A 23644-nucleotide genomic window follows, 5' to 3' on the forward strand; every position below is an offset into this window, starting at 1 on the left:
GTGGGAGGACTCGATTATCACTCAGCGTCTGGTTGTTCACAGGTCAACCAAACCAATGTCTGAGTTGTCACACCTTAGGACACCTTGTCAAAGACTGTCCTAAATCTCCGAATTGGGGAGGCCAACCTAGGGACAGACAGACTCAGCCACCTCAGACCCGGCCTAGGGAGGCCATGTCCTATGCTACAGCAGTGTCAGGTCACAGTCAGCAGCAGCGCTCAGGAGGTCAGGCTCATACTTCTGCCAAGCCCTAACGCCAGAAGATGGTAGAGAGGTCACAGGCAGCAGAGAGGAAGGTCTACCGCCGCAGAGACAGGGCAGCAGTGGAGGAGCTGCCTCCGGAGAGACCACAGGAGGAGGAGATTCTCCATGCTGACACAGTGGTCGGTGAGCCCCCTGGAGATTTAGTAGAGGCCACTTCTTCAGTGCTCCCTTCAGTGGTACAGCTTTCAGTTGCCGCAGGACCGGTGGAGGTTGGAGAGATACCTATGATGATACCCCCTGGGTTTGTCAGAGCTGTTTCTCCTCCTTCTCATTTCTCTTCAGAGTCCGACGTGCCTTTATCCGAGTGGTTATCTAGTCACTTCTTCTCTTTGGGCCCTTGGAGGAGCCCAACAGGCAGATTGAGAGATGGTTCCCTCTAGATTCAGTTGATGTTCTTGCAGTTTTCTTCTATGGGGAGGTGCTATTCTACAGGGTTCAGCCTCTTCTCCCATGTTCAGAGTTATGTTTGAGACGAGATATGACAGAGAGTGGGACCTAGTGATGGTGTATGACAGTTTTTATGAGCAGGTTTCCTTTTTGGCAGAGAACCACATTGGTAGTATGGCCATCAACTTGCTCTCTCGTCAGTTCCACAGTTCTATTGGTCAGTTGTTTTGGTCAGAGACTTGTTCCTTCTGGTGTATCCCTATGGTCTTTATTTTGGAGGATTCTATAGTTCTTCCACATTCTTTTCAGAGATGGGATGTCAGGGCCACTTCTTCCTTCCTTAGTGTCAGATCCAGATTGATCACTGAGTGTTTCAGGGACATCCTGGAGGGACAGCATCATGGTTTCAGAGTTCCTTGGGAGATTTGATTTGTGGTACAGTCAGGTTCTTAGTGGATCTTGAGTGCTGAGAGGTTGTGGGCGCTCCTGGGGCTGCATCGCTAGGAGAGACTTGGCAGATTTGTGCAGTCAGCAAGGTTCACAGCCAGTTCTCCTAGTTCACCTTTTCCCTTTTCACCCCTTTTTGTATTACCTTCTGGGTACTTTTCCCTCACAGCTTCATGTTCATCCTTGAGGGTTTTTAACCCAGACATCCAGTTGTATTGACTATTATTTGGATTTCTCCCATGGATTTCTTGTATATTCAGCCTTATGGCTTCAAAGTAATATGAAGGGTACAATCCTAGTGGTTACTCCAAAAGAGAGAGAGAGAAATGAAATGAAATGTTATATTAACGTCTTCAAAAGGCCAAAATGACCTATGAGACCAATCAGTTACAAAATAGTGAATCTAATACCATGTCTGGGTACAAAAGAACTAGAAAAGAACTAGAAGTGGAACAAAATACTACTACTACTACTACAATCTAAAACTACGTGGGTGTAGCAGCTGATACAATAGGTACCCGGTAAACTGGATGTAACAGTGTGTGAAACAAAGATGGAAGAAATGGTGAGGATCCATCCTCATCTGCACTCTGGATGTCGAGAGAGTATGGCTCGAATCTTCTGTTGTAGTCTCCGTCGATGCTGTGTAGCTCCTCTCCTCAGTCGCGGTCGTCTGTATCTCTGTAGCTCCAATGCTCGGTCGATGAGAGTGCCAGTAGTGGTCGAATGAGTGTGGGACGAGCTCTGCATTGGTGGCTGCTCCTCTGGCTGTCCCATATCTAGTGAAAAGAAATCTGTAATGTGTCTCTGGGACTGCCTCTCTCTAGCTCTCCCCAGTAAAGTGTCTCTACACCTGTGTAACTCAAGTAGATATAGTCCAAGACATCTCTGATCCTCATAACTCATGACCCTAGATAGAGGACCAAAACCCTCTCTGAATAAGCAGTGGAAACGCCCCCGTATCTCATAGAACACTGTGCAATGACATATGTAGTGCAACTCTGTCTCTGGCTCTCTCTGGCATAATCGGCATATCCTGCTGTCTGCTGGTATCCCTCTGAATCTACCAGTCTCAATCTCGAGCTGATGTGAGGATGCGCGTATCTGACCAATGGCACAACGCAAACCATGAGACATATGTGTGTCCATGTAGCTGGGTCGAATCACAAACCCATCTCCTGTGAGGTGGAGAAGATGCTCTCTATAGAAAGCCATCTTCGTGCTCAACTCCTGAGGCGGCTCTATCCATGTCCTCCTGGTGTCGAGCTGGATCAGGTCCTGACGAATGAGTCTAGTGATCTCCACCCGTGTAAGAGATAGCGAGGGTGCCTGAAGAGAATACTGGAAAGGGGGCAACCTGTCCATGGTGAAGCCATGCGTCTGAAACCATGAAGTCATCTGTGCATACCAGCATGAAGTGTCCCCCTGTAGAGCTAACTGTCTGGAAGACTCAAGGGCCAGTCTAGCATATCTGTCTCTAGTAGTATCCCATAGGCTGTGCACAAAGGACACTGATCTGGTAAGCGCCTCAATCTCCATGGGGGAGGCAGCTAGCTCTGCTCGAATGATCGCGTGAGGTACGGAGGCCTTGGGGAGAGAGAGAGAGAGAGAGAGAGAGAGAGAGAGAGAGAGAGAGAGAGAGAGTGCACTCATAATATTGAGAGAGAGAGAGAGGGGAGAGAGAGAGAGAGAGGCGATAGCGCGACTTGCTTCATGTCCTTTTGCTACGCGCTCTGAGCTCCGTGCCCTGTTCTCGTCTTGTTATTTGCAGTCGTCGCACTCTCTGCTGCTTACCTGCGCGCAGACTGCTGCCACGTCTCTGTTTATTCACACCCAGGCTGCTGCTCGCGCTGGTTGTTTGCAGCAGAGCTGCGCCATTTGCTGTTGCGTCTCTGTTGTTCATGCCGAGGCTGCTGCTAGGTAAGATTTCCCCTTGTGGTGTTTGGTGCAGCTGAGTGCATGCGGCCTGCTGCTCCTACTGTTGCTGAACGGACTGTTTGTGTATGTGGTCTGCTGCTGCGGTTTGGAATTTTGGTCGCGCTGCTCCTGTGTCCATGCCTCTACTGCCCTAGCCCTTCTTCCTGCTGTTTTTTCCCTAGCCCTCATCCCTCATTTCCCCCTCCCCACCTCCTCTAGTTTTTCCCCTTTTCCTTTCACCCCATCCCTTTCACCTCTGTAACCTCGTCATCCCTTCTTCTTCCTCCTGTAACCTCTAGTTTGGGCAGTAGCAGTTACAGGTACAGCAGAGCATTGATTCAGTAGTAATATGGCTCCTCTCTCCTTCACTTCAGAGGCAAAACAGGTCATTCACGCGAACAGCTCCTGATTCGCTTCCAGAGCACTGATTGGCCGTTTTGTGGGCTACTAGCGTATCAGAGGATCCTTCAAAGATTGGATCGTTGCTTCTATCAGGCTCTGAAATGGTGGACGAATTGAGGAAATTCTCCTTCTCGGCAGAAGCACATTTATGCTATTACTCTCATCTGAGGAGTGTGCTTCTGACTTGCTTCAGCGTTCTCCTCTCCCGTGCTCAGAGCACTTGGTATTCCTTGTTCAGTGGTATGCAGATTTTCATCTCTCTTCCTTTGAGGATAGATGCCAGGTTCCCAGGTTTCCAGTAAAACATTCTTTCCCTCGTTTGCCTCCAGAGTTTAGGGTGCCTCAGGTTCTTACTCAGTTTGGTGCTTTGTTTGGCACACCTTTTCAGGGTTCTATACAACTCAGGTCTTCTATCCCCTCTTTGATGGTTGCTGCCCATCACTCGATGGACTTTCTTGATACTATCTGTTATGAGTGGGCAGACACAGTGCGTACACAGAGTTTAGTGGTGACAAGAAGGCCGAACCAATGTCTGAACTGTCACTTGATGGGGCATCGTGTGAAAGATTGCCCCACAGCTCAAACTTGGAGAAGCCAACCTAGAGCCAGGCAGCAGCAGCAGGCTCAGCGCGAGAGACAGGGTTCAGAGAGTCAGCGACAGACACATCATGCAGGCAGTCAGGCTTCTCAGTGACAACAGAGATCCCAGGCTCATAGATATTCAGGTAGGCTTTCAGTAGAGCCTCGGAAGGCTTACAGAAGAAGACAGAAACCTGCAGAAGATATTCAGGCTACAGACAGACCGCCTGAGGTGGAGGTGCAGCATGTTGGGGCTAGTTTAGCTCCAATTGTTGAGGAGGTGGCAGTTGAGTCGCCATCAGTGGATTTGGGACAGAAGTCTTCTCAGGTTTCTGATGCTCCTTCAGTTTTCCCTCTTACAGCAGATACTGACCAGGTAGTGGATGATTATTCTTCCGTGGTCCGCTTTTCCTCTCCCTCTCAGGTTCCCCTTTCTAGGTGTCTCCCGGATTTGTTTCTTCGCATTAGATCCGTGGAGATATCCAGATTCTCCTATGAGGCCAGGTCCGCTTCAGATTGACATAGTTCTTTTGGCAGAGGGCTCTTCCGAGGATCCTGTTTTTTGGGGTACTCGTTCCCAGCCGTTGGTGGTGAGCTTCATGTTTCAGACTTTGCACGATCTAGCTTGGGATAAGCAGTCAGTAGCAGACGCTTTATATGATCAGATTATTTTTGAGGCTGAGAGATTCTTTGGTCCTCAGGTTCATCATCTTCTTTCCTCTCAGTTTGATGATGCTATAGACAGGCTTGTGTGGTCGGACAGACAGTCTTTTTGGTCCTTGCCTATGGTTTTCTATATGGAGGTGGACAGACAGCCTCCCACCTTGATCAGGATATGGGACATCACTAGGGCAGCCACAGTTTTACAGGTGGGATGTGTGGAGCTCTGTGAGTGGATGGTGGAGATGTTCAGGTCCCAGTGTCATGGTTTTTCAGTGATTTGGATAGTCTGAGATTGCAGCACAGTGTTTTCACAGAGGTGTCTTACATGAGGTCTCAATGGATGCTCGTATGGGATATAGGATGCTTTTACCCTATGGGTGGACTGTTGTCCGTTCTATGCCTTTTACTCTTCCTTTTGTATCATCTTTATTTGCTCCTGTGCGTAGGAGGCTTTTCCCCTTGTATATCTTGGAAAGGGGTTTTTCAGCCTCATTATCTCATGTATTATTTGGCCATTTGGTCTTTTGAAGTAATGAAAAGGGTCCAAGCCCAGTTGGCTTCGGCATAAAAAAAGAAAGCGAGAGAGAGAGAGAGAGAGAGAGAGAGAGAGAGAGAGAGAGAGAGAGAGAGAGAGAGAAAATGAAATGAAATGAAATGTTATATTAACGTCTTCAAAAGGCCAGAATGACCTATGAGACCAAACTGATACAAAAGTGGTGAATCTGTTACAATGTTTGGGTACCTTAGTACTAAAGTACTAAGTGTGAAAAGTGTGAAAGTGTGAAAATAAATGTGAAAAACTAAATACAAAGTATTAAATAAACTTCTTAGGAGCATTCTGGGTGTCTGGCTAGAATGCCTATAATCCTTTGTTGTAGTCTCCTTCGGTGAAGTGTGCTTCTGCATCTCGATCGTGGTCGTCTCGATTTCCCAAGCTCAATCGCCCTGTCAATGAGGGTGCCTTTGGTTTGAATGTGGGTAATCCTTCGTGATGGCTGCTGGCCTCTTGCTTCTTCTTCCACTCCTGCTTCTCTCAATCCGAAAAAATCTGTGATCTGCCTCTGAGGCTGTAGTGCTCTTTGTCTTCTCATTAGATTATCCCTGTGCCGATGTAGTTCCAGTAGGTACAAGCCTAAGCATCTTTGATCTTGGTATTGCATGACTCTATCTAGAGGTCCAAAGCCTTCTTTAAATAGGCAATGGAAACGCCCACGTATCTCATAGTATACGGTGCAATGGCATATGTAGTGTAGTTCTGTCTCCGGCTCCATTCCGCGTAACTTGCAAATTCTGCTCTTAGGTGGGATTCCCCTAAATATGCCAAATTCAATTTCCAGCTGGTGTGAGGATGTACGAATCTGACCAATAGCACATCTCAAACCAGAGAGAGAGAGAGAGAGAGAGAGAGAGAGAGAGAGAGAGAGAGAGAGAGAGAGAAATGAAATGAAATGTTATATTAACGTCTTCAAAAGGCCAAAATGACCTATGAGACCAATCAGTTACAAAATAGTGAATCTAATACCATGTCTGGGTACAAAAGAACTAGAAAAGAACTAGAAGTGGAACAAAATACTACTACTACTACTACAATCTAAAACTACGTGGGTGTAGCAGCTGATACAATAGGTACCCGGTAAACTGGATGTAACAGTGTGTGAAACAAAGATGGAAGAAATGGTGAGGATCCATCCTCATCTGCACTCTGGATGTCGAGAGAGTATGGCTCGAATCTTCTGTTGTAGTCTCCGTCAATGCTGTGTAGCTCCTCTCCTCAGTCGCGGTCGTCTGTATCTCTGTAGCTCCAATGCTCGGTCGATGAGAGTGCCAGTAGTGGTCGAATGAGTGTGGGACGAGCTCTGCAGTGGTGGCTGCTCCTCTGGCTGTCCCATATCTAGTGAAAAGAAATCTGTAATGTGTCTCTGGGACTGCCTCTCTCTAGCTCTCCCCAGTAAAGTGTCTCTATACCTGTGTAACTCAAGTAGATATAGTCCAAGACATCTCTGATCCTCATAACTCATGACCCTAGATAGAGGACCAAAACCCTCTCTGAATAAGCAGTGGAAACGGCCCCGTATCTCATAGAACACTGTGCAATGACATATGTAGTGCAACTCTGTCTCTGGCTCTCTCTGGCATAATCGGCATATCCTGCTGTCTACTGGTATCCCTCTGAATCTACCAGTCTCAATCTCGAGCTGATGTGAGGATGTGCGTATCTGACCAATGGCACAACGCAAACCATGAGACATATGTGTGTCCATGTAGCTGGGTCGAATCACAAACCCATCTCCTGTGAGGTGGAGAAGATGCTCTCTATAGAAAGCCATCTTCGTGCTCAACTCCTGAGGCGGCTCTATCCATGTCCTCCTGGTGTCGAGCTGGATCAGGTCCTGACGAATGAGTCTAGTGATCTCCACCCGTGTAAGAGACAGCGAGGGTGCCTGAAGAGAATACTGGAAAGGGGGCAACCTGTCCATGGTGAAGCCATGCGTCTGAAACCATGAAGTCATCTGTGCATACCAGCATGAAGTGTCCCCCTGTAGAGCTAACTGTCTGGAAGACTCAAGGGCCAATCTAGCATATCTGTCTCTAGTAGTATCCCATAGGCTGTGCACAAAGGACACTGATCTGGTAAGCGCCTCAATCTCCAAGGGGGGGGCAGCTAGCTCTGCTCGAATGATCGCGTGAGGTACGGAGGCCTTGGCTCTAATCAATCGGGAGATCATAGATACCAAGGGCCTCTCCATACGTCTCCAACCATCCTGGCCTACAGAAGGTCCCCATACCTGTACCCCATACATCATAGCTGAGGCTACTAAAGTATCAAAGAGCCATAACTTTGTCCGAGGTTCCTGGAACTGAACCTGCGAACACATCCTCTCCAAGCCTCCCAAGGCCGCATAAGCTCTGGTTAGTCTAGTCTTTGCTGCTCTCCCCAAAGAAAACCTCGGCCCAGTGAAGACTATCCCAAGGTAAGTGTATGCATCTGTATACTCCACAATCTCTTGACCATACGTGAAGGTCGGTGCCGATCTCCTGATCCACTGCGGTGTGGTGTTAAACACCATGACCTTGGTTTTACCAAGGTTTACAGACAATCCACTATCCTCTGCAAAACTGTGTAATGCATCCAACTGTCGCTGCATACCCTCTGGTGAGTCAGAGATCAAGACAATATCATCAGCATATAACAACAATGGGATCCACGTCCCTGCCAGCTGGGCACCTCTATCACCCTCTCTGTCAATGTAATCAGACACCTCATCAACATACATACCAAATAGAGTAGGAGACAATGGGCAACCCTGTTTCACCCCGATAGTGGAGTGAACTAAGTCAGATATCCCCTCTGGGGTGCGTACATGTCCCATCACTGATCTGTATAAAGCCATAATCCCCCAAATCAACACTGTGGGCACCCCCATCTCCTGCAGTCTGCGCATCAGTCGAGCTCTCGGTACCATGTCAAATGCTTTGCGGAAATCCACAAAGCTACAATAAATCCGTCTCCCATGTGACCTGCCCTCCTCAATGATAGCTCTGAGTGTCAGAATATGGTCAAGAGTGGAGAAACCCCTCCTGAAACCTGCCTGTCCCTTTGCCCGTACACCCTCACCCTCTGCCCAGTTACTCAACTGCTGCTCAATAATGGATGCATACAATCGTGCCAGTGTGTGTCCAACCATAATAGTGCGGTAATTTCCAGGCTCTGTAGGATCACCTGCCTTGAATATAGGCACAATAGTAGACAACCTCCAAGTCTCAGGTAATCCCTCACACATGGCACGATTGAACAACACTGCAAGAACCTCCATCAGCATATCCCTAGCATGTATAAAGTGCTCCGCTACTAGACCGTCATGATCGTAAGCCCTCCTGGTCCTCATCCTGTCAATGGCTCTCTTTACCATCTCAGTGGTAAAGAAGGTGCTCGTAGGTGGACATGGCTCTGTAGGATCTGGAAGGGGATCCTGCCCAGGAACCGTATATAACGATGTCGCATACTGGCCCCACACATCAGGAGAAGTAATCACTGGGGGAGGGGAGTGCTCATGGAAGAGTCGCCATGCCTCGCCTGAGTCTCTACTCAAGAACAACTGATACAAGTCTCGCTCCATCTGGGCCAGGTAAGCTCGTTTCTTCTTTCGCACAAGGCGCCAGAAAGCAATCCGCGACTGTCTGTAGGTGATGACTCCTAAATGAAGATCCCTCTGAAGCTGGGCTCTCATCTCTCTGCACTCCTCATCATACCAACTATTCTGGGGCATGCTCCCGGAATGTCGCCTCCGATCCGGTTGAGTGTGTGGGTATGCCTCTGATGCTGCATCATGTAGTGTCTCAGTCAATAAAGTAGTGCACTCCTCTACTGAGAGGCCTGGAGCAACTGTGCATAGACGATCCCAGATCGCCTCTGTATAAACCGAGTCAGTCTCTGGTGTAAATGTATAACGGGTGTGTGACCTGCCTCCTGATTTCTGGGCTGTACTAAACTGAAAAGATACGGACAGTGTCAAGAGAGCATGATCCACTGCTACGCCCACTGGTCTGGCTCCCACTGTGAAATCCTGAATACAAGGAATAAAGCTCGGCTGTGTCATAACATAGTCCACTGTACTGGCCCCATGTCTGTGTGGAAAGTATGTGAAGCCTGCTGCTCCAGGAAACCGCAGAGAAATGAAATGAAATGTTATATTAACGTCTTCAAAAGGCCAAAATGACCTATGAGACCAAGCAGTTACAAAATAGTGAATCTAATACCATGTCTGGGTACAAAAGAACTAGAAGTGGAACAAAATACTACTACTACTACTACAATCTAAAACTACGTGGGTGTAGCAGCCGATACAATAGGTACCCGGTAAACTGGATGTAACAGTGTGTGAAACAAAGATGGAAGAAATGGTGAGGATCCATCCTCATCTGCACTCTGGATGTCGAGAGAGTATGGCTCGAATCTTCTGTTGTAGGAGAGAGAGAGAGAGAGAGAGAGAGAGAGAGTGTTATGTGTGAGAGCAATGGTGACTTATTACCACAGAAGGAATGTTTTGAGAAGCCCCCTACAGATAAATTCTCTTGTACTTCCATATTTTGGAAAAAATAAAGAGGGCCTCAAAAGTGAGGCACATATGCTAATAACAGATGATAAAAAGGGACATTTTTATTTACGTGCCTGCAGCCACTCATAATTGACCTACTGACTTGATCTACACACCAGGCCTCAGGTTGCCCAACTGACAAATAAGTTTGGGAGGGGCTGAAAGTAAAAGATGGGGAAAAAGGGGCAACATATGGAGGCTAGCATGAGATGCCTTGACTTTCCCATGCATAGCAGGTGCTACCCAACATACTTCTAGTGTACTGAAAGATAAATGCCTATGGATAATGGGAGAAAGAATTCCTCGTATCAACTTTTAGGAATATCTTGCCATGGAAGCTTGATATTTAGTTAAAGGAGTCAAAAAATATGTTTGCGGATTTTCATTGAGATGTTTGTTCACTTTGTTTGTGTCTTTTTGGTGCTTGAAAGAGAAAAGCTTTAATGTTTTACTTTGTGTGCACACTTTAACAAATAATTTGACAAAATGCATGTTATGGCAAGTTGGCCACATACTTGGTTTAACAATGGATTGGTCAAACCATCCTCTTTATAGAGCACGTTTGAGACCATTTTGTTTGTTCATGTCATGTGTTTTGTTTGGTTTTATGCTCACAGCTTTTTTGTTTTTGAATTTTTAATGCATTCAACTGGTAATTTGTTGTCTCTTAGCATTGACCAGTCTAGTCTTTTTCCTTATACCATTTCTTATTGTTTGTCCCTTGTATTTAATTTTCTTGCTTGTTTTTTGTGTTCTTTTCACTAATTATATTTTAAATGTGTTGGATGCTTTTTATTTTTGTTGCTAAACACGAAGAGTGTTGAAGATTTTGTGCAAAATTTCTGCTACTATTCTTATTCTTGGTCAATGAAAATCAAAGAAAAATAAAATTCTAATGTCACCACTTCCCGGTGGACATTCACAATATTTGAACTCTCTCCAACAAGAGGAGATAAGTTGTATGATTTTCATTTGATAATCAAGAGCAGAATTAGGTTTGTAAGAGGCTATCTCTCTCTACTTCTCTTAAGTTTGTGTTTTTAGCATTAATCTTGTATGTTTAGCATCAATCCCAATAGTGAGCAAAGCATCTGACATTAGTACCAGAGCATAGGTCAATTCTGTCTTCACAGTTTGCATTCTGAAATTGATGTTTTGTGTTCTTGCATCAAATTATTCGTAGCACATCATTTTCAGTCCTCTTTTAGTGTTAGGGATAGTGTTTTGCCATTTTCAGCCTAGTTTTGGGTGAAATTTTTGTTGCATGCACGCGTAAGATTTGTGCAAGTCTTGGTGTTAGAAAGCGCTTCTTCTGTACACTTTCTTGATAATAGGAATATCATCAAAATGAAGGAGATAAATTACTCACTATCATCAGGGAGACTAGGAGTGTGAGGTTTACTATCAACAAAGACTACAAGAGAGTGAAGCTTATGGTTGACAAAGCATGGAAGAGACTATTGACAACAACAAGAATTTTGGCATCAAATGTTCAAGTCATGTGCAAGCATGGTGACAACTAAGAATCCTCGGAGCATGAAAGCTAAGGTGGGAATTCAAATGGACAAGGGTGCTGCAATTGAATACCAAAGACAAAGGAATGGTGGGGACATCCAAGTAGGGCTTGAAGAATGTTTGCTTCAAATACTCTGCAGTTTCCTTGGAAGTTGACTTTGAATCATCACCTACCGCTTGGATGAGGAGTAAAGCTGTTTCACAATGTAGCCTACGTATCCACCTCTTGCATGCCGAAATTATTGAAATAGAGAGCTCAGCAAAGTTTCCATGCAAAACATATTCACGTTTACCTTTGGCAAACTGAATGGGATGCCCCTGAAAACCAATCAAGGGATCATACTTGTAGAGCCAAGACTGTCTTGAGACACGCACCATTGTGGTAATGCTGATCTTTGAAATGTAGTCACAAGTGAATCTAGAACCATCAGGTAACTCGATGTCATAAGGTGGGACTCCGGGCTGTGCGAAGGTTATGCTTATTTACCAGCGAAGTGCGAATTAAGTTGTTAATGCAACCACTATCCACCAAGATTCAGATGACCCCATCATCTGTTTCAGACAAAATCACCAACTTGTAAGAGCAATGGAGCATGGGGTTGATTGGCAACAGGACTCACATGAACCACACCCATTAGAAAAGAGGTTGAGACTTGATTGATGACATGCTTGCCACGATCTGCGGTTGGTTCAGTGACTGTTGAGGTTTCCAAATTGGCAAATGTTGATGGATCGCGTTGCCAATAAGCTTGGAAAGGGTAATGCTGTTGAGGTTGATAACCTTGCCAGGACGATTGAGGGCAGGATGCATTCTTGTGGACCTCTCTCCTCTTCCCCCTTTTTACCTTTCTTCTTTTCTCCCTCTCGCTCCAGTGTGCCACTTCCCTTCCCTCTCCTCTTTAGCGCCTTCCTCCCCTTTTCTCTCCCCCTCTCGATCTCTCCTGTTCACATTTTCCTCCTTTTTCATTTTTTTCTTCCTTCCCCCTTTTGTCCCTCCTGTTTTCCCCTTTGCCCCCGTCTTCAGGAGGACATGGATAGAGCCAGCACGGGAGTTGGGTACGAAGATGGCTTTCTATAGAGAGCATCTTCTCCAACTCACAGAGGATGGGTTTGTGATTCGACCCAGCTATATGGATACACATTTATCTCATGGGCTGCGATGTGCTATTGGTTAGATACGGACATCTTCACACCAGCTTGAGATTGAGACTTGAGATTGAGACTGGCAGGTTTAGAGGGATACCAGCAGATAGCAGGATATGCCGCTTATGCCATACAGAGCCAGAGACAGAGATGCATTATATATGTCAGTGCACGGTATATTACGAGATACGGGGTCGCTTCCACTGTTTATTCAGAGAGGGCTTTGGACCTTTCTCTACAGTCATGAGATATCAGGATGAGAGATGTGTTGGACTGTATCTGTTTGAGTTACATAGACATAGAGATAGTCTACTTAGGAGATCTGGAGAGAGACATTCCCAGAGACAGATCACGGACTTCTTCACCCCGGACACTGGACAGGAGGAGCAGCCACCATTGCAGAGCTCACCTCATACTCATACCCATGGTACTCTCATTGATCGAGCATTGCAGCTATGGAGATCGAGATGTCCACGATTGAGGAGAGGAGCTTCACAGCACCGCTGGAGACTACAGCAGAGGATTCGAGACATACTATCTCGACATCCACAGTGCAGATGAGGATGGTTTCACCCATTTTATTTTTATCACCCTCTTGTATTGAGCACCCATTGCTTTAGTGTTCACACATACCCCCCACACAGTTCTAGCCAGTAGCACTTTTAGATTTATTATAGTATCTTTTTGTACCCAGACATGGTTTCAGATTCACCAGTTTGTATCAGATTGGTCTCATAGGTCATTTTGGCCTTTTGAAGACGTTAATATATCATTTCATTTCATTTCATTTCTTCTTCCTTCTGCCCATCTCCGAGTAACAGACTCAGAGAATTTGCCTGGCCTTTTCGTAGGGGAGCTCCATGGAAGCATCCCTATCCGCCCCCACTGTGGCTCTCTGTGAGACGAGGCGAGAGTGATTGCTTGGGTGCAATCTACTTTCTTGGTCTGCAAGCTTGGGGGAAGCCATCTCAGGAGAGAGGAGCTTCATTATCTTCAGGGTCACCTTTTAGCAGATGATGATAGGATTGTGGGTGCGCAAACACTAGCTGAGGCTACTGTCGGATTGAGTTTAAGACTCCGGACATGGCTATGAAGGTTGCATGCAGAGCCCTTTGATTATGTGCAGATCGGCTGTATTGTTGCACTTGGTGCCATGTTTTTGACCGAGCTACAATTCCACTTCCTGAGGATGTGTATCTCGGTTTGTTTCAACTTTCCCAGGACTTGGAAATTTTTATCGGCCTTTTCCCTCATAATTTGGCTGAGCGTTGGGATTCATTGTGATTGAGATGCCCCACCCCAGACATCGGCCTCAATGGTGGCAAAGGGTGTAGGAAATCTTTCGGTGTGAGTTATTCTTGGCGATCTTGATGAGCTATTGAAAATCTCATTACCTATTTGAGCAGTTCTTATATTTCTCAGCGCATGGAGTGCTTTGGCTTGCGAGGAGAATGTTTTATTTGCCAACGGATGGTATGGCACAAGCTTGCCCTAGGAGAGGACGTCACCTGGTTAGATCGACAGTCCCCTCAGCTTGCGGTGACTGCCCCTATTGGGACAGGGGATGTACAGATGGCAAGTCCACAATGGAACCAAGTATCCCTTGAGGATGGTCTTAGTGTGGAGGTCGCACTCAGCGTTTGGTTCCACTGAGGAATCACTTATATATCTTACTTCAGCTTCGGAGCATATGGCCCTTTGGCCGATCCTCCCTCACTGGTGGGTTTCCTCAATCTCTACGCTCCTAACTCTGCAAGAGGTAAGCTGATTTTTTGACACTTGCGGGGAACTTGCTTGCGATTGTATATCACAGGTGTGTTGGAATTGACTTCAAACATGATTGAGGACTGGATGGGTGACAGTCACGACATGATTCATGGTGCAGAGCTGGCAGCTTGGGAGAGATTATGTTTGGCTTTGAGGATTTCAGATGCTTTGTCACCATGAGGCCTTTTCTGTACATGGGGGGGGGGGGGGGGGGGGGTTGGGGTTTCTCTTTCTCGTTCAAAGAGGAGGATTGAAGGGACCAATCTCTCCCATATGGACGATTTGTATATTAACGAGTGGGCTGGTGACCATGGTGGGACGATTGGAATTCAAGTGGGCACTATTTCCAGGATCAGTCCCCAGTTATCTTACTTATTGATTACCCTGGACAGCGCGGTCCCTCCCAAAGCATTTGACTACTGGAGAGTCTTATCTAAGGCCAGAGATGGTGGCGAGAGTTGGAGTGTGGCAGGGTTTGCAATGGGATTGAGGAGAGGCAGCCTTTGAGATGGCTCGAGGACTTTAGGAGATTGGCCGTGTTTTCAGGGAGGCTTGAGCTAGATCAAAGCATATGTGAGAGGTAGAGCTGTGCTTGAGTCAGAGCCTTGCGTCTCTGCAGGATTTACAAGAGTCTCATTCTGAGAGCTCGTAGATTGATGTTTAGATGGGTCAGGCTGGGCTGATGTAAGCTTTTCAAGAGTTACAGATCGACTTATAAAATCCTTGCCAAGGTGATTAGCCTACGATTGTAGCCATTCCTAGATGAGCTGGTGCACTTGACTTCACAAGCTTTATAAGGATTCATCACTGATAACATCTTTAATTTTTATGAGACCTCAGCCCTCGGTTGAAGTGTGTAGTGCAGCGACCCCCCTAATACATTATAGAGGGGAACCTTTGTGCTCCAAAGTCCTTTCTATTTCTTTCAAGGCCATGAGTTGCTCCATGGCAGCCCAGGATATAGATCTTCAAGGATTATGTCTTTTTATCCAGGGAGAGGAGCTTTTGGATTTTTAGTTTGCTGACGACGCTGATGTGTATTTGAGAGGGTCCATTGAGAACCTCACATACTTCAAGCACGCTTTAGAGTTTTTTTAATCTGGCCATGGGAGCTCATAGCCATACATTTCAAGAGGGCACATGAATTCCCTATCTGGAATGCCAGGTAGTCATGGATATTACTCATGAGCAGCAGTTAACACCTTTTCTTCTGAGTATTTGAAAGAAGTTACTCTTTTGGAGAACTGTTGCTATTAGAGCAGTGGTGGCAAATCATATTCTGCTGGCTGTGACGTTCTATATCACCTCTTGCTGGGATTTTCCTTGTTCTTCAAGGTCTAACTTTCTTTGGTTTGGAGGGGATGGAAGCCCAAGGTGGCTTGGTCAGTCATTATTCTCCCTCTTTCCAATGGAGGACTTGGTATTATGGGTCCAGCATGCATAATCACAAGGGAACAGGAACGCCTTGGGGAACGGACGGTTGTTTTGGTGGGACCCATAGGTATGGACCTCATGGCTCCATGTATCACGGAGAGCTATTGACGTGGGACTGGCCCGGTGCCTTGGTGATGGATGCAGCTTCAACAACTTCCCACAACATTCTCAACTGAAGGTTTTGGCGAGGATGCACAGGGCCCAGCAGGTGATCACAGACATAGAGCAAGCTATTCCACCAGAGTAGACGCATCAGCAGCTGGTGTCTCCGGATCCACAGTCGAATTTATACGTCATGATGTTCTCATAGCATTGAGGGGCTCCTCTAGGTCCGGCAGAGTGGCACATGGAGCTGTGCCCAGCATTAATAGCTGGAGCGGACCGGATGTGGAGATTGTGGGTCTGGGAGAAGCAGCCGTTTCGCTGGCCTTCAGTGGGATCTAGGCAAGGGACTTTTGGTGGGACTCTTTCATTGCAGAGGACAGCTCTGGTATGCCCTTTTGATACAGTATGCAAGGAAGGTCAGCATGAGCTAAAGTTATTTCATACCATAGGTGACTGGGGGCAGGCAGGCATCTGTGCAAGTAGTGGGGCTGTGATAATACAGGCAGCTTCTGTAGTGTGGAGCATGTGCTATTACGAAGTCTTTTTTTTCAAGTGTTATCAGAGCCATTTGGCAGAGATTTGGGAAATCTAGTAGATAGTCTCAGTGAGCTTTTTAAATTTAAGCAATAATGAGTTTGCTCGTTTTTGCCCTCTCATGACATTGCTGGAGCTTTTCTTTTCTCAGAAAAATGAAATTTATCAACAATCTATGTTTTCTTGGAATTGGGAGGTGGCTTAAAGCAACTTGCAAAACAGCAGGAAGAAGTATGAGTTAGCTGAGGGAGCTTAAGAAGTTTACTGCCAGGCAGCATTATCACACATACAAAAATCGGACAGCAAGAAACTTCACAACAAGCAGAGAATTGGTGTGTGGGAACAGCTCCATGCTGTTGTAAAACTCTATTACTCAATGAGCATGGCAACAGACTGCAGAACAAAATCTTGAGCATTGCATCGTTTCGCCATGCTCTTAACACTTTCCTACCAGTTCTGTTTGTCATGTGGCAGGGAGTTTTATAGAGGTTCACTTTCCTTAATAGTGTTGATTCACTGAAAAACACCCTGGTCATCCTGTGGTGCTATATGCCACTTTCCTTTTTATGTCTTACGACCACATCCACACTGCATGGACTGAATTGTTCACACTACTTTTCTTTACAAGTACACTACCCTCGGTTCACGACGTGCAGCGCCCCCCCCCCCCCCCCCCTGCCGCCCCCCAAACAGCCCAACCTCTCCATCCCCTCCTTTGCACCCACAGCCGTCCTCCCTCCTTCACGCCGTCAACAACCCCTCCTATGCCACCTCCTTCCCTTTCTTCCTGCTATCAGCAGTCCCTGTCTGCAGCCTTTTTCTTGCGACCTCCTTTTGTCGTCAACTCTCCCTTTGGGATCTTGTAGGTTGCTGCCATGGAGAACATCGAACGAGTCTTGAAGCAGAATGATACTGCTGGGTTCGGTGTTCCTCTGAGAGGAACTCTTTTAGGAGACTCCACTGCACCCCCCTCCTTCCATCTGTCTCGGCTCTCTCCAGACACGTTTCACATCATTAATGATTCGTTAAGTCTTGCTCATTAGTTTGTAAAGTGGTTGGAAGCTCATGTTCCTACAGATTAGTGAACAACTACATGCAGGCCTCACTTCTCGGTTGTAGATTCTCCCCCTGGGGTGGGTATTTCAGAGTGCAGTTTGAGTCGGCAGGTCAGGCTAGTGAGATTCTAGCACACAGCCCTGTGGACTTCTCATTTTGCCATTGGCTTCTTTACCAGATAGACATGGGGCATTGACTTTGCTGACCTGGATGGTGGTCTCACATTGACTGTCAGGTTTTCAGGTCTTATCCTTGTGTTTGTGCCGCATGTAGATGAGATTGGGAGATGTATGGGATATGTGGTTGGGGATAGAGTGGTGCTGCTGGACAATGCCAACTGCACTACCTCCCTCAGGATGGTCCTCTACCCATCCTTGATGAAGAACCCTCCTAAGTTCATTTCTCTTCCAACCATTCATGGGGGAGAAATTCTGCAGAGAGTGTTCTTCATTAGTCTTCCCGGCCACTGTTTTGTCTGTGGCAAGAAAGATCACGTTGCTGTTGATTGTACCCAACACAGCAGCAGGCAATAGAACAAGAGGCACAACATACATAACAGGCATTAGTGGGTGATGGATAGGTAACCATGAAATGCATTTTGGTGCCTTTTTTGTCATGAAACATTTCGGTGAAACACTGAAACGCAATTTCGCTGATACACACACATACATATACACTTACACACACACACACAAATATATATACAAACACACACAGACATAATACATACATACATATGTAGGCGTTTCGGTGTGGCATTTCAATATGCACCTATCCATGGGTTCAGCGTTTTGAACCCCATTTCAGGGCTGAAACGTTTGCGTTTACGTTGAACCAAGGACGGATGTAGAGGGGGGTATTTTACCACCCTAGATTTCAACTCTGAGCCACCCTGGTGCAGAGAGCGTCTTCAGCGTTGGCAAGCACAATGTGCTAGAGTCTTGGTATAAGGGGTATGAGCCTCCCGAAAACGGCCACGGGAGGGGACCCCCCACCTAGACACGCTAGCCTCACTCCACGCACTCGTGCACCGTGGGGACTCCACGCAAGGTTCCCCAGGGCACGCTATGACCCTCCGTGAGTGCGGCGGAGCCTGAGGCTACCTGTGGCTAGGGACCCGGAACGCAAGACCCGCGAAACGCAACACGGCCGTCGACCCATGGAACGCAACCCCGCCCGAGCCGGTCCCGTCCGAGCCGGGCCCCCTTGAAGGCAACTCGACCCGAGCCGGTCTCGTCCGAGCCGGGCCCTCCTGAGCCGGTGCCGTCCGAGCCAGGCCCCCTTGAAGACAACACCTCGACCAGAGCCGGTCCCGTCCGAGCCAGGCCCCTTGAAGACAAGCACCTCGACCCGAGCCGGTCCCGTCCGAGCCGGGCCCTCTTGAGCCGGTCCCGTCCGAGCCAGGCCCCTTGAAGACAAAAGCACCTTGCCCCGAGCCGGTCCCGTCCGAGCCGGGCCCTTTTCTCCGCAAGCTTCCGCAAACGCGCCCACCACGCTTCTCCGCATTGACGGCCCAACTCCCGGGTCGTCACACTTGGTATCAGAGCCACTCCCACATGGCGGCCCAACTCACGGGTCGTCACACTTGGTATCAGAGCCACTCCCACATGGCAGCCCAAACCACCGGGTCGTCACACTTGGTATCAGAGCTTCAGGAAGAGAGCTCCAGTCCCCGTCCCCGTGACACGCCCAACCCGCGGGCCGTCACCACTTCTGCAAACACTGGAAAGATGCGAGCCAGACAGGGCTCTCTACAACAAAATCAGAAAGACAAAAACGCGACGGACAAACTCAACTTAGTTCGTCGCGCCCCGGCCACTTTGGTGGCCCATGCTGAGCTGAAGACCCACTCAAGTCTACAAGAGACCACAGGGCACCGTGCTAGCCCTCCAAATGGACGTCCACACAGGGACACACAGGGATCAGTTTGAAGATTGAAGAATCCGCCAAAGCCTTCATGGTGTCATGACGACCAAAGCTACTTCGACCCAAAGACTGCATCTAACCAAGTAACCTTGCCCGATTGAAGATTCGGCGATTGGAAACCAAAGCTGGTGTCAGCGTAAGTCTACAACGCGCGTCAAAATGACGGTAAGTTTCCTTGCAACTTCGCAAGGGTTGCATTGCGACGAACTCTCCTTCACATTCGGCTTTCAAGAAGCCTCCGCACGGGCCAACGCAGCAGGTGGCTCCGCGCACTCCGGGTTACCTTTCGGGGAATGCACAAGTATGGGGAATTCTACTTGGGTATTCAAAGCATCCATTTTTCAGCCTTCTGCCAAAAATCCAAAAATACGCACTTCATTCCAAAATGACAAAAACAAAGCATGTTTTCTACTTGCATTTTCGGGTACAGTTTTCACGCACTTTGCACTTATATGCACCCCTTCGCCTCTGGCCTCATGCATAGCCAAGCTCTCTTTTCCCTTCGTTCGACGAGGACGTCGAACTCTCTTCAACCGGGGGTGTATATAAGGGGTATGAGCCTCCCGAAAACGGCCACGGGAGGGGACCCCCCACTTAGACACGCTAGCCTCACTCCACGCACTCGTGCACCGTGGGGACTCCACGCAAGGTTCCCCAGGGCACGCTATGACCCTCCGTGAGTGCGGCGGAGCCTGAGGCTACCTGGGGCTAGGGACCCGGAACGCAAGACCCGCGAAACGCAACACGGCTGTCGACCCATGGAACGCAACCCCGCCCGAGCCGGTCCCGTCCGAGCCGGGCCCTCCTGAGCCGGTGCCGTCCGAGCCAGGCCCCCTTGAAGACAACACCTCGACCCGAGCCGGTCCCGTCTGAGCCGGGCCCACTTGAGCCGGTCCCGTCCGAGCCGGGCCCTCCTGAGCCGGTCCCGTCCGAGCCAGGCCCCTTGAAGACAAAAGCACCTTGCCCCGAGCCGGTCCCGTCCGAGCCGGGCCCTTTTCTCCGCAAGCTTCCGCAAACGCGCCCACCACGCTTCTCCGCATTGACGGCCCAACTCCCGGGTCGTCACACTTGGAGGCTAGAGGAGCTCCACCGGCTGAGAGTGTCAGGGACTTTTGGTCAGAGCTCATCCATACTCTGAGAGGCTATTTGAATAGATGCATGGTAGCTTGGATCAGATACAGAGGTGGCACGAGTCCTTCCTTCGACTCCGGAGGGAGGGCCCCTTCTTCACTGACCCCAATGGCATTCCATGCTGGCAATATTGCCCGCCCCCCCCCCCCCCCCCCCCGGGCCAATTTTGTGTGATTACCTTGCTAGTGGGTGGGTTGAGTTTTCCTCTAGGCGTAGGCCCTTTTTTGTATCTTTTCCCGTACCGATCATGGGATGTTTGTAGCCTATGGGCCGTTTTTTTATAAAGGATCTCTTTCAGGAGGGAAAAAAAATGGACGGATGTAAAAGGAATGAGAAGAAGAGTCGACAGGTTCAAAGGACTCAGCTCACCCATTTGCACCCCAGATCCCGAGTGAAAGATGCAACGTTCGTGCTTAGATTTGGCCATTTACAGCAGCTCTGAAGGGGCTGATGAGAGGCTATTTCCTTCTTTAGTTGAAGCTTCTAAGAAGCGTGCACTAGAGCGTGGGAGATCTTCTAGACTCAAACCCAGTTAGCCTTGTAATTAAGGCGATCCCTTACGAGCTACGAGCTAGGATTGCCTTACCACCCCCCCACCGCCGCCCCCCTCCCCCCCCCCCCCCCCCCCCCCCCCCCAAAAAAAAAAACCCTTTTTTGGTGATACCTTCTGGAACCCATCATTTTGCTCTTTTGCCTTTGGGCCTGTGTTTATTAATAGAATGAACTTCTATTCCAGGAGAAAAAATAAAATCACTACCCTATTCTTACAAGTAATTTGTCCATAGAAGTTATTCAATCAGCATCTTCTACATAATTTTATTTCTTTGGATGGTTTTGCAGGTGGCTTAGAGGTTTTGGATGGCCCACCTCCTGAAAATATCTTAGTGGGGCCTAGAGTGGGCATAGATTATGCAAATCCAGAGGATGTTGCAGCCTTGTGGCGATTTGCTGTCGCTGGAACTCCTTGGATAAGTGCACCAAGGAACACATTAGCACCACCTCAAAGTTCTGCTTAGCACTTATTTACAGGCACATTCATGATGATTGTAAATTCAAAGAGGTGATTGGAGTACCCCTTTGTATAGTGATTGATAACTTTTAAATTGTGTAAGCAGCTTTTCCAAACTGATTTGCATCAACATCTGCGGATCTGCATGTACATGGAACTCAATGGAGCTCGCACTAGAAATGTTGTTTACACCAAAGAGGTATGGGGCAGATAGATTCCTACTGGGGCTAATGGCTCAGATTAAGAGAGGGAAACATTTGCAAGCTTTACATGCCATAAAAGAGAACATTTTGACTGGAAAATGCTTGAGATTTTCCCAATTAGTTATGAAATCTGTTTACTTTGGTGATCAAACTGCTTGAGATTATCTTTTTGAGAAATTCAATTCAAAGTGTGCATGTATGTGTGTGTGTTGTTGTTGTGGTGGTGGTAATGGTTGTGTGTGAGTATGAGTGTGTGTGTGTGTGTGAGAGAGAGAGAGAGAGAGAGAGAGAGATTGTATTAATATCTATGGAAGGCTATGAGACAAAAACCAATTACAAAGTATCCATGTCTATGTGCATCATGGATAATGATAAAAAGACTATATACAACCATGAATGTATGTGTGGCTAGGAGCTATGCAACTCCGACCCATGCATCCTATCACTATCATGTTGTAGCTTTACAACCATGCTTGAGTATGCTCTATTCCCCATCCTAACAAAACTTATGTGTGTGTGTGTGTGTGTGTGAGAGAGAGAGAGAGAGAGAGAGAGAGGTGTCTGTCCACCATCCATACTTGTGAGATCCATGTCCTGTGTCATCTATCAAAGAAGCACATAGTTGTATATAAGTCCACAAGGCTCTGTTTCAAAAACTACACTCTGAAAAAGACATGCATAATCTTGAAGGTAATCTCAAAAGGCCTAGTCTGTGTCATCGAAAATTAATTTTGACAATTATTTATGCTTCGAGGCTTTTCTCTATCTAGAACAGTCATTCTAGGGAGAGAAAACAAAGGAAAGCATATGTTCTAAGGATAATAAGGTATACAGAAAGGTATTTTAGGCATTCTAGAATGCCAAAAGGGTTAATAAACCTCATAAGTGCATAGAACAAGTTATTTGCTTTAAAAAGGTATTTCTCTCTCTAGAAATAGGTCATTTTAGAGAGAGAAACCTCAAGAAAGCACATGCTAGGTAATGCAAGGAGGTGCATTCAGCCAATGGGAGGTGCTAGAAGGTAAATGGCATCCCATAAGTACATTGTATATTTCTCTAAGATCTCACCATGCTTTATGGGAGGTCAAACAGATTCTTGAAAGACTCGAAACGAGCAAAATATGACGTACGAGAAGGACAAAAGGGCTATGAGAGTGGGTAGATGAGTTAGGTGTGTGGGAATAAGGGCTAGTAGGTGGATAAGGGTTCCAAAAGTATCCCAAAACGAGGGAAGGGGGAGGTGTCTCACTTAATTATCCTACAAGTCACCCAATCTCTCTCTCTCTCTCTCTCTCTCATGTAGGCTAGGTAAATTGCTTTTTACAAAAATGTGGGCTTCAGGGAAGAATCTCTCTCACATGTTGGCTTAGTTTTGTGCATGGAGGAGCTTTATTGAAAGCTCTCACCTAGATCTACATGCTCAGACTCTTTTCTCATAGTATCTCCATCTTGCTTATGTACCTACCCTTGGTAGCTATTGCGAGTCTCTAGAGTACCCTTGGTAGCTATTGTGATGTCTCTAGAGTACCCTACATGGCTCGATCTTCATCTCCATGATCTCTATTCTTTTCTTTGCTAGCTCTCTATACCCACATGATAGATGAGGTTTGAGAGAAAAGTGCAAGTGGAACAAGCTACCACAAGCTATCAAGTTGTCGGGTTATTGAGATCCTACACTCTATGGTCCAAAGATTGTATTAGCTCAAGCTATGCTACATGTAAAGAGCTCTAAGAGCATGAGCAATACATATGCCTTTCGGGGGGTCCGGGGGGGGGAGGGGGCTCGCCCTCAATGAGTGTTGGTTTATTTTCTTTATTGCTATTTGATATGCTTGTTCATTGATTGTGTTGCTTAAGAATTGCTTTACATACGATTGTTATACACACACATTGCAATTTTGGTTGTGAATAGAACAAATTGTTTAAGAGCTAACATTGGTATCAGAGCTTAGGTTTTCTTTCTTTTCTTAAAGGAAGAGGTCCAAGAACTCACCTCCAAGATGATTTCTGCTTACAAATCAGGTTAAGGGGACATTAGGAGTTATTATCTGATTTTGGTTGCTTGT

General features: G+C 47.1%; 2 protein-coding genes across 3 annotated transcripts; both read left to right on the forward strand.

The window, feature by feature from the left end:
• Nucleotides 1–263: 263 nt before the first annotated feature.
• Nucleotides 264–644, forward strand: LOC147460239 (uncharacterized). Its single transcript, XM_086511320.1, has one exon. The coding sequence runs from the start codon at nucleotides 264–266 to the stop codon at nucleotides 642–644; it is 381 nt and encodes a 126-aa protein (XP_086367446.1).
• Nucleotides 645–3518: 2874 nt separating this feature from the next.
• On the forward strand, nucleotides 3519–21753 carry LOC147460240 (DNA-3-methyladenine glycosylase-like). 2 transcript variants are annotated; one of them, XM_086511322.1, is made up of 3 exons: nucleotides 13150–14009; nucleotides 14093–14132; nucleotides 21207–21753. In XM_086511322.1, exons 1-3 carry the CDS (start codon nucleotides 13839–13841, stop codon nucleotides 21380–21382), a joined length of 387 nt encoding a protein of 128 aa, XP_086367448.1. In that variant the 5' UTR covers nucleotides 13150–13838; the 3' UTR covers nucleotides 21383–21753. The 2 variants fall into 2 exon arrangements, with proteins under 2 accessions (XP_086367447.1, XP_086367448.1); XM_086511321.1 differs by lacking the exons at nucleotides 13150–14009; nucleotides 14093–14132 and adding an exon at nucleotides 3519–3657 and having other exon boundaries at nucleotides 21207–21752.
• The last annotated feature ends 1891 nt before the right edge of the window (nucleotides 21754–23644 follow it).

The sequence above is a fragment of the Adiantum capillus-veneris genome, chromosome 4, assembly GCF_014529385.1.
Source record: "Adiantum capillus-veneris isolate H3 chromosome 4, ASM1452938v2, whole genome shotgun sequence".
NCBI classification, from domain to species: Eukaryota; Viridiplantae; Streptophyta; class Polypodiopsida; order Polypodiales; family Pteridaceae; genus Adiantum; species Adiantum capillus-veneris.